We start from the raw sequence: 11,514 nt of genomic DNA, 5'->3' as shown, positions 1-11,514 counted from the left end.
TTAATGTTTGCAGAATAGAATCATAGGATTATTCAGGCTGCAAGAGATCTCATGAGGTCTCTGGATGAACCTCCTGGTCAAGGAGGGTCAGCTCTGAGGCCAGCCCAGGTTGTTCAGGGCTTTAACTGGTCAGGTGTTGAAAATTTTCAAGGGTGGAAACTGAACAATAAATATTTATACAAATATGTATATTTGGTCGAATGTGCTCACAACCCGAACCAAAATAGTGAAAGCTTCTCCATTTCCACCCCACACCTCTGCTGCAACCAGCCCTGCCAAATCACAAAATGGCAAATCTGACACAAGTCTGTGTAACAGGTGAAATGAAACTTAGATCATTAAAGGGCAAATCCAAACCCCACTGAAATCAATGAGGACATACCCTTAGTGTTTGTCTAGCCCCTCTAAGGGAAACATTTTAGGAAATAGCACTGATGAGAGGAAGTGTCCAATGGGATCAGGACAGGTTCTGAACACATGGCTCTTGTTCAGGATGGAGGAAGGCTAGAAGCTGCGTTTAGGTTAGGGAATGAGTCAACCAACCAAGTGTTGTGTTCTGGGAGCAGCCTCGGTCCTGGGAAATTAAGAATTTACTGAAGAAAACCTCTATCATAGATATTCAAGCCGGGACAGTGGAGCAGTGCCAGTGTCACATCTCCACGTTATATTTATTAAATAAACAAAAGGTCTGATTCTTTCCTTTCTTTTCATGAAGTCAAGAGTCAGTCACTTCACCTAAAACAATCCCATAAAAAGAGCCTAAGATGTGAATCAGGCCGACAGTCACTGGTATAATTCTTCCTCAGAGCTCCTGCACTTCAGTTTTAATTGGGGAAAACAATATGAAAATGAGACAGAGAAAAAGTAAACCAGTACTCAAAATATAGATATTTATAACCAGGCACATTACATTCAATTTTTCCATCTTTTCACCAAGGTTCTGTCATTATTTATGATGATAGAAAAGAGCTTACACAAGGATGAGTGATATTTTGATTCAGAGCTGTCAAAGAAAAGTGATTATCCAAAGAAGCACTTTTCTAGAAATTAATACTTTGGATGTTTTGTATCTCCTTTTTTTGTTTGTTTGTTTGTTTTTAAACCACACAATTTATGAGACCAAAACTAGGTATGTGTTTCAGGTTTTAAAAGTTAGTGCTGTATTTCAGTGGGAGCCTCAAAACAAAACAAAACAAAACAAAAAGCATTTCAATTATAATAAGCAAAGATCTTCTCATCCTAATGAAAAATCAAATACTGTTATGGGATTTTGTTCAGCCTTGCTCCTTACCAAAATATTTCAGGTCAAGTATCAAGATAAGTTGAAGTTTTAAGTTGCATTATAAATAACCCCTGACTCTAGGGAATTTATTTGTAGATTATCAAGAAATATAAATAATTAAACAGCATATTAGTGGATACTGCAAAAGTATATGAGAAGTCTACAGCAGCTGCAACTTGTTTAAAGGTTTTTGACATGGCTGTTGTATGGTGCATCCAGTGTACAATCTTCTTGTCAATAACATCTGGGCAATCAGTGTGTGCAAAAAATGAATCTTGGGTTTATGGCATATTTGTAGCCATGTGCTTTCTACTTGTCAATATAGTTCAAAGGCAGTGAGTGAGGAAAGTTCAGGAGATGCGACTTCTGTCCCAGGTCTTATAGGACGGACAGGAGGCTCTCATAGGTTTTACTTTGTGTCATATATCATGCAACGCATCTGGGCAAAAGGACACTTGCTTTGGCAATCCCAGCCACCATAATGGCAAAGCAGCAGCAGCAGCAAGCAGTGGCTTCATACTGTCATATTTATTTGTTTAGCTGGCATTGCCCCTTCATCTCACTGATAATTTGGTGCTTACTTTATTTCACTCTTTTTCAGAGTGATCACCTCACATCTTCCAATGTGATCAGCTTTCATTTACCTTCCCACACAAACCACAATGAGATTCAGACATAAAGTGTTGTACAAACATCAAATCTGCATGTGCTTTTGTGTGCATGTGTCTGTTCAAACAGTTCTTAAAAACACTAGCTGGCATATTTTGTTACTTCAGTTTTCAAGACACTCCTTCAGCAGCGAAATCATCTAAATCGGTGAGGGACACTATGTCAGTATCTGGGGTTGGGCTCATGCCCTTTTCTAAGCAAACTTGAGTTTCTTCAGCATCTTGACTGTAGGAGTAAGAGGCTGGTTCAGTACAGGGCTGAGTATCCACAGCTTCAGTGTATCTGTAGTCCTGCTGGCCATCTTCAGGTAGTTCAGCTTGTTCTCCTGGCACAGCCGGCATTGACCAGGTAGGTTCAGAGAGCTGAGAAGGTGACTTCAGCACTGCTACAGATGCAGCTGGTAAAGGCAGCACTCTAGGGTAGGAGGAACAGGAAGAATTCATAATTTCTGAAGAGGGAGGCTGGTGTAAGTTCCCTTCTGAAGAAGGGACTGAGACTTGAACGTATTTGCCAGTTTCTGGGTCATAAAATGTCTTTAAATTAACTTCAGCTGGTAAATCAACTACATAGTATTGACCAGAGTCAGGGTCTTGGAGGAGTTTGCGCTGGGTTGAAGAGAGTGAGGGGCTCACTGCTGATGCACCACTGGGTCTTCCTGTACTGGTTTCTGTGGGAGTAATAGTGGAGTGAGGGGCAGGATGGGGAGGAGAATAACCCAAGGATGAAGGAAATGCTAGTGTCTGTCCAGAATGAGAAGGCTTTCTCCCTACAGCATCTATATACTCAGTCTGATGTTTTTTCTCCTGTTCTTGTATTTTCTTTCTCCTGCTTGCCAGCTTTTTGGCTCTCCGCAGAGCCTTTTCTGTTTTTGGTGGCACAGCAGGAGGCTTGCCTGCTGTTCTCTCCCCAGGTCCCCTGAGCTCCAGTCTCTCAGCTTCCCCCGCAGAATCAGAAAGAAAATTTCTCTGTGCTGAATCAAGTATCTTTTCTGCAGGCATATCAGCTTGGCTTTTCACTGCCATGTTCAGCAAAGCAGGGTTTATAACATCTTCGGTCTCTCTAAGGACAGAAATTGTTGGTTTGTCTGATGATGAGCTGGCAGCAAGAGAGTGCATCGTGCTGCCTGACCAGGTGCTTGTAAAAGCAGGGCATGCAAGACTGTCTAACAAAACCGGTGCACCTTCTGTATGTAGAATGTCCTCTGAAGCTTCATGGGGTACAGGAGAATACATGTGGTCCTCTGATATGAAGCCAGTCCCAGGGGAAATTGGCTCTCTAGTGATTATTTTTTTCACACAAGAGCCACCCCTGCGATTAGACAAATGATGATTCTTGAAGTAATTTGTCTTTCTTTCTGTGGGATAGATGGGGTTGTTTCGCACCTGGTCATTTTCGAGACCTAAATTTGGCTGTGTTAAGCTGTGTCGTGCCTTCCTAGTCTGGGGCTTCTCTTTCCTTCTGCAGACAGTCTTTTCATTCATTTTCCCAACTTTATTTAACAAAGCACAAGTCTCTTCATCTTCTTCTGTCAGCTTCCCTAATGAAAAGCTCTCTGTATCTTCCAGAAGACTGGGATCCAGTGTTGCTGAAGTAGATCCAGCCTCACTGGCCTCTTTCCCTCTGTCAGTTGCTCCATCCCTCACATTCTGCTGCCCTCTGCGCCTTGATGCCAACGAGCCCACCTCCTGGGCATGCAACGTGTTTCGGTGCTGCTTGTTGTGCTCTGCTGGGGGCATAAACCTACCTTCCATTTCCTTGTAACTGCTGCTTACTGTATCATCCAGGGAAAAGGACCTGAACAGGGGCAGCTTAACAGCCCTTATTACCTGAGGTGACCTGAATGTGTTGTCTTTAATCATAAACAGACTGGGTTTCGTTGAGCTTGAAGATGGTGGTGTTTGTGGTTCCTCAGACATGGGGATGGACAAGTCCTTTATGCTGTCAGGAGCTGTATCCATGCTGTTGGCCTCTTCCCTTTTTTCTCTCTTTAGTTTCTCTTTCATCGAGCTCTTCTGTTCATTCTCAGTAACCTTCCCCTCCTGCTTCTCTGCTGTACCAGTACCAGAGCTGATACAAGCATAACATTGCAGTTCATCTTCCCCAACTGCTTTCCCTCTCTCCTTGTGGCTTTTCTTACTGTCTGCACCCATTTCACTCTTACTCCTCTGGCTTTCTTGCAGACATGCCTTCTGCATCAGGGGCACTGGTGGAAACTGCTCCTCCTGAAGTGGCTGCTCTACTGTGGAGACAAAAGATTGCTCTGAAGAACTAGTGCTTCTTTTGCCTTGTGCTTCATGGCCAGGTACCACCATATTGGTTTGGGTGTCACTGTAAGGCACATCCTCTGCTGGTGAGAGTTGGTTTGGGACTGTTTTGAAGGAAAAGTTTTCATTCTGAATAGCAGGCTGTCTCTTATTTTCCTCATCCTGGACATTGGGATTTTGCATGGGCTGCCCAGCTGTTGTATCTGCATTGTCTTTACTGAATGGTTTCAGTGCTGGATACTGCAGACATTTTCTTAAATCAAGTTTATTTGATTCATGTCTGAACAAGGAGAAGTTTTCACTATCTCTTGTGTTTTTAACCAGATCTTCATGTTTTGAATTGTCTTGTTGCAAGTTGTCTCCGGTCTGGTAAAATGTAAGGTCTGCTGTTGTCTGGGGTGAGCTCAAAGTCAGGTAATTGTCTGTAAAGTGTCCGGTTAAATCAGTTTTATTGTCCTTTTCATGAACACTGCCAGACAATACGGAGGTTATATCACTTGATTCATCTTTCTCTGCAATATTTTTGCTATCTTTTTCTTGGAAAGTCAAGAGAGAGGCATTAATTTTTGTACCTTCCTGTATATTTTCCCTAGTTCTATTTTTCTCCTCTAAGGCCCTTAACAGGGGAGAAGGGGTATAAATGCTTTTAACACGTTTACGCACATCCTTCAAGTTGAATAACAGACTTGATGCTTTCGATTTGTAACTATCCCGAGACCTGTAATCGCCAAACGTGCTCCCGTCATGGTCTCTCTGTGTCATGCCTTTGGTGGGAGGAAGTGTCAGCAGGATCAGCTCACTTTCAACAGCATCCACCTCTTGTTTTGGTGGTATGATGGGTGTTAAAAGTTCAGTGATGTTGAAAGAGGGACTGATTGATCCAGGGGAGTTTACCTGTTTAGCCAAAGGAGTCACATCCAGACCAGGCTCCGCACCGGTCACCTTTTCAGACAATGGGCCCGTCTCACTGGCTGTGAACTTCTCCTTTGAAGTCTGTCTCCTCTCTGCTGCCCCTTTTGTAACCCTCTGTCTCCTCCAGGGTGGACAGGTAATGCTCAGTTGGGGACTGAGGGTCTCCTCTTCAGCTAAGGTGGCCAGGGGTCTTGGTGAAGGAGGGCTGTCTGCCTGGGACATGGGTAAGGGTGAAACCATCCTGTAGGACACAGACTGGGGTGAGATGGAGGCTTGGGACATGGAAAGAGGGGAAAGTTGAGCTGGCACTGGGAGTGGGGGCACAGGAGGGGCTTCAGGGGTAGGGGGTGTTGGGGGATGGCCCTGCTGTGTGGGGGCTGGAAGAGCAAGTGCTTGCAGGACAGGAGGTTGCTGAGGGGGACCCTGGTGTGCATGGCTCCTAGGCGGGGGTGTGGGAGGAAGAGCAGCAGGAAATTCAGCTTCTGAAGGGAGGGGGCCCTGAGGTACACATGCAGCTGGGAGAGGGGTGCTGAAAGCAGCTTCTGGTGGAGTTGGTTTCATCTGAAAATCTTTCTCCTGCTTCTTAGTAACAGTGGTTTTGACTGGTGGCAATTTATGTTCATGTGTGTGGGATCCTTTGAAAAATGGTGCTTCTTCCAGGTATGTAAGACCTTCCTTTTTCATTTTTATATCAACAAATTCCTCCTTTTCAGTCAGTTTCTTATGATGAACATTCCATGATTCAAAAGCACTATTCTCACTGTGAAGAAAATTACCTTTTTTTGCTGGCTCATTAACTTTCACACTTCTGCTTTTTAAAGCCTTTTTAGAAGAACGGGAAAAATTTGACTTGGCTACTTTTGACATCTCAATCAGCACAGGATAACAACCATCAGAACCACAATAACTCATGTCTATTTTATTAGGCCTTTTCTGTGGCTCATGTTTGCTGCTGAGACAGTGGCTACCTTGACTAGCCTCAGAAAAATCAGGAAGTTCCTTGTGGATGCTTAAAATGTCTGTGTCATCCCAACAAGCCATATCATTTCCATGATTTAATTTACATTTCTGAAAGCTATTCTTAATGGGCTGCTTAATGGCTATCAGGGAACCTCCTGACCCTTGGTCTGCAGTCTTATCAAATGTCTTAATCAATGAAGACACTTTTGAAATGTGTTTATTGTTCCTTGGACCAGGGACTGGCAAATTCAGTTTTTTCCCTTCTGTGGCAAAGGTGTTATTTTTAGCAATCCTTTTCTCCTCCGGAGCACATTTTGGTAGCTGCTGGAATGTGGAAGCCCATATTGTATGTTCATTGTTTCTTGCTGTTAGCTTGTTACAGATATTGCTTTTCTTGATGGCATGGTTTAATGTCCCTGGGTGAAATTTACTGGAGAACTGGAGAGCGAAGTCAGGTGAAATGGTGAGATCTGGTTCATTGTAAGAGTCTTCAAGCTCTGCCACACACAAACTTTTGAAAGCCCGGTCTGTGAGGCTGCTTACCTCTCTGTCTGTATCATCCAGGAGACTCCCAATACTTGAGGAGTCACTATGTCCTTCCGTATGTTTCTTATTTCCCTGCATTGTTCATGGGAGTCATGAATGAATTAGCCAAAGGATTAATTTCAGGTGTCAAATGGGCAGATGACTGTGTGGGGTGGTTCCAGCTGTTTGCAATTCACAAGCACAAAGCTATTCTTCCAGACGGTGCTGCTGCACATCGATTCATCTTACAGAAGAGCTGAAGGAAACTTTCTTCTCTGCAAAGCCAAAAATTGTAAATTACCATTTTTCTGTATGAACACTCTCAGACAGAGCGTGTTTCCCAGATATATCAGTCACTGATTAACTTGCTCCTACCTGTATTTTAAACAAGATGTTACCAACACACATGAAAAATAATTGTTATTTTGGTCCATTCATGTAGCTCATGGTAGATAGTTTAATTACTGGAAAGTGCCATTTAAAAAAAGTGGTCTTACCTCAGATTCTTTACTTGGGCTCTTAAACAAGGATATGAGAGCCAAATTTTAAGCACTTCCCTTTCCGTACCTCTAACCATAAACAATTCCAAGTTCTGTGCATGTATTTAGCTAAGAAGGTTTGCCATTTTTTGACCAGGAAGAATTAGTAATAAAAAAGGAGAAAACTTACTTAAAAAAAGAATGTCACTGGGTATAACATTGCACACAATGTCCAAAATGAAAGAAAAGTTGGTAAAACTTACTTGGCAAGACATCATAATTATAATTTAAAATATTTTATGAAAAATAAAACTATTATAGAAGATTCAATTCTCACTCATCTGTTAGCTCATGGCTGCAGAAAATTGAATCTATAGAGATGAACCTGCTTGTATGAGGCTGGAGTTTTGCTGTGACAACTACCCTGAACAGAACCCTTGTTTGAGAAAGCAGGATGGCACCACAGGTAAAGAGGATTTACTGTGCATTAGAATGTTCCAAGCAAATATTGCTGAGGTAAAATCCTTTAGCCACCCATATCCAGATATGGTTGGGTTAGTATATTGAAACCGAAGAGCTGCTAATATCAGCTTAGCCAGCAGAAGGCAGGAGTGCCTAGGGGACTCTAGCAGACCCACTAAAGGAGCACAGGGAACATTTGGTTTCAGTTCCAGAACTACTGAGAGCAAAAGGTAACCCATTCAACACAATTATAAAATATCACAGCCTTCCATTAATCTCTGGTTACAATGCACAGTCAGGGACCACAGCACTGTGGTTTCTGTCTGTCTCCACATCAATCTGAAGACAGGATGGGGGAATCTTTGGATGGAACAAGTAAAAGCAAAATAGACCCTTCAGCTATACTTGAAATCTATATGCTAAAACTCTTTAAAGTTTACTCTGTAAACTCTACAGCTACTTATTCTTACTTTCAATGGTTTGAGCGGGGTATTGACTAAACTACATCAAGACTCAGTTTAAAAGCGTGTTCAAGAGCTAGCTAAAACCACCTTCTTAAGGAAAGTCTGATCTGTATCTCCATTTCCTAGTACAATTGCATCACGAACTTGTACCGAGCTGAGACATCACAGTTCACATCTACAGCAGCTTCTAGCTTCCATGCAAGTGGAAGCTGTCTCCATTTCAAGGTTGGATCCATCATAGAACTGAGCAATGAAATCCAGATCCAGACTTCAGCCGCTCCAGCTGTCCAAAGCCATGATTCTACTTTGGCTCATCTCAGCGAGACTCTTGGAAAGGGCACATTTTTCCCTATGGTGACTCAGTGCTGGTCACAGTATGAAGAGTCAGAGAAACTGGGCTTAATCAGCTGAATTACTCAGACTCGATTGTTTCTTCAAATGGAAACACTCCTCACCTTCCTTTTCTATTTGAAAAACTTCAGCCCACCTATTTTTAGACTCAAAGTATCATTGTGAATCTTGATTCTGTCCTTCCAGCAATACAATTCCAATGACTTATGCAGAACTACAATAGATTTATACCAGTTATAAAATGAGCTTAACAGAGCTTCTCCATTTTACTTTGTAAAAAGATTTTTTAAAAGTGAGTTTCACTAACCCCACTGCACATATATTTTTGTGTATAATGCAACAAGAAAAGACAAATGAAAGGCCATCTTGCTCTTGGTTTTGATTCTTAACTGTTATATGAGTGGGAAGTACAGGTACATACCTGCCATGTAATTTTGTTTCACATCGTTAGAACTCCCTCTCATGCTTGTGTTTGGCTTAATTTCTGACCATCTTTAGTGAGGAGGGAGAAATAGTCCATGTAGATTCGACAGAAGTAGTGTCCTGAGATGTTCCCGACCTTCAGCATTTTTTGATCTTAAATTAACTCTGCAATTTGAAAACAAAGACATTTGTTTGCATGATCTGAAGATTGGTGCTCATTCATTCATTCATTCATTTATTCATTCACATTTTACAACCTTTTTAGGAGTGATTTACAGGATTTTTTAATCAAAAGAGACAGATATATATTCCAGAGTGATAACCAGATACCTTGAAGATTCAATAGCTTGCAGAGTGCAGTCAGGTTCCTAGCAAACAGCTACCACAATCTCCAGCACTTTCTAGTAGCCCCAGCAGAGATTAACAGCTGAGAGAGCAATAGTTTCCTTGCAGTCTGCCCATTGCAAAGCCTGGGTGATGTCTCCAGGCTAAAAAGAAGGGGCAGATGTCTTGTCCCCTGCTGCTGTCTATGTCCCTGCTGTGCCAGTTGTTCAGAGGGACTGCAGAAGAAAACGTGTGTCTCCACACATACATGATTTCCTGCTGCCAACAAGTACAGACAGGTGTCAAACTGGTGGACTGGGAACTAATGCAGCTGAGGTTTGAAAGTCCATCCTTTTTGTTGTCCCTGTTGTAAAGGAGAGGAAAGGTGGACAGCTGGGATGGTGAGAGGCAGTAAATAAAACATCTTCTAGCTTCCATGCCTGAATCAGAGTCAGGAGATGCTAAAGGAAAGCTCAGCTATGGTGAACATGCCTTGCTGCTGTCCTTTTGCTGTGGAGACACCCACAGGTTCAGGCTAGTTTGCTTCATTGTTTCAAGAATATATTCATTTCCTACAAGGAGAATTGCCTGGCCCTGAGGAAATGCAGATAATCATATAGGTGTAGATAGGTGTAGACACAGTAGACTTTCCTGAAGCAAGGGTCTTCTTGAAGGAAAGTTTTGTGTCAGCCTATGGTATTCAAAACACACTTGGAAAACTGGCAACAAGGGCTCACCCACTGGGATGGTCTCCTGCACTTTACCTGGGGAAGGACTGTTGTTAGTGTTAGTTTAGGGACAAGCCTGTATCAGTCAGAGCTTTTTGTGGAACACTTAATATGTCTATGTAAAAAAAAAAAGTAAAAGCAAAGAAAAAAATCCTGTGCTGTGTCTGGTTGCAGCCAGATGCAAAAGGGCATCCTCTTTGCAGAGATGTGTACTCAGTTATCTTCACTCAGAGGTTAAATTACAATTTTACTGCTTCTGTGGTACTCTTAAATGTGCAAAGCCAACACAGCCATGGAAGATTGTGATTATGTTCTGGCTCACTCATCAGCGGGGCTTTTGCCTAAATTCCAGTGGCACAGTGTTTATCGCTATTTAGTGGTGGTGGTGCCTGAGCTAGGAGGAAGCTTGGCTTTCAGATCCCGTGGACGGAGGTCTGAAGAAACATCTCGTCCCTTGTAAACTGAGAACATTTGCTGAAAAGTGAGTAGAGTAACAATAAACATGGAGATCATGATGTAATCTCAGCAATCATTTTCCTAGATGGGGTCACTGTTGCAAAAACAACTCAGTGCCACTGATGAAAAGAAGAATAGTGACTGCCACTGTCTCTGGAATCCTTGTGAAGATCCTTATCTAGCCTGGCCATAATACTAGTATTTGGGTAGTGTAATGTTTCAAGCTGGAAAAGTTGTATATGCACCAGGTGTTCAGGGTGCAGATCACCACTGGGACTGGATGGAAACAGCAGCACTATACTGGTCTAGCTATCCCTTGTATAGGTATGATGGCAGCTTCTGAACTTTGGGCAGAGAAGCTGGTCATGGCTGGTTTAATAACCTGGTGAAGTCCCAATTTTTTTAACTTTTTGAACAAACATGGCAGCCAGCAAGCAATGTGCAGAGTTTGAGCTTAGGTCAGGATTCAGCTAGATCAAACATTTAAGAATGTCTGAATTTAGTCTATTTTCAAGACAGGAAAGCAACACTAGTCATCTGGAACTTCTTGGGAGACGCTGAGAAACACGTGAGGTGTTTGCAGTAGGCATCACCTGATAAGAGCTACTAAAAAAACTTGCATAAATGTACAGATTTCAAGGAGCTTAATCAGAAATCAGCTTCCACTCTCTTTCAAATAGGAGGCTTTTTTCAGTGGTCCTCTTAAGTGCCTAGCAAGTTGTGATGAGGAGGTTAAATTACAGAGACTATTCCTGGCCTGGCACAGACTGAATGTCAACTTCTTTCACTAGACAGGAGCTGGGCAAACCAGCAAACTTGGCTGGAGCGTGTGACATCACTGCTGCTGCAATACAGAAAGGACCAGTTGGTTCCCCCGACCCTTGGGCTGGTATTTGGCTGAAATATTGTGCCATGAGACATCATGGTGGTATTTTGGCAGTGACCTTAGGAGCTGCATAGCAGTATGAAGTCAACAGCACTGCATTCCCTTGAGGATGGGAAGAGAAGAGAGAGGGAGGGAAGGTCTGAGATGTTTTAATCTTTGTGATCTGGTTTCTTTATGTGGTGCTCTCTGTATGGCATCCATCCACAGCTCCAGCCCAAAACTCAGAGCCCTGTGGTGACTGCTGGCTGAGGTTTATTCAGTGGCGTGCTCTACTTGCATACACACTGCTGCTTTGGGCTTCCAGGGGCTCATCATGGCAATGTATAGTT

At 42.7% G+C, this 11,514-nt stretch overlaps 1 protein-coding gene across 3 annotated transcripts in view; it reads right to left on the bottom strand.

Annotated features, from left to right (window-relative positions):
- Positions 1-876: 876 nt before the first annotated feature.
- Positions 877-11,514, bottom strand: part of C1H10orf71 (chromosome 1 C10orf71 homolog) — a 29,695-nt gene continuing 19,057 nt past the window's right edge. For all 3 annotated transcript variants that reach the window (XM_055793411.1, XM_055793422.1, XM_055793416.1), the window contains exons 2-3: positions 8,790-8,956; positions 877-6,887 (exon numbers count right to left, since the gene is read on the bottom strand). In XM_055793411.1, coding sequence (XP_055649386.1) covers positions 2,062-6,711 — 4,650 coding nt within the window. In that variant the 5' untranslated portion in view covers positions 6,712-6,887; positions 8,790-8,956 and the 3' untranslated portion in view covers positions 877-2,061. The remainder of the gene's footprint in view (positions 6,888-8,789; positions 8,957-11,514) is intronic.

This window comes from Falco peregrinus, chromosome 1 (assembly GCF_023634155.1).
Source record: "Falco peregrinus isolate bFalPer1 chromosome 1, bFalPer1.pri, whole genome shotgun sequence".
NCBI lineage: Eukaryota > Metazoa > Chordata > Aves > Falconiformes > Falconidae > Falco > Falco peregrinus.
This window is presented reverse-complemented; position numbering and strand designations above follow the sequence as displayed.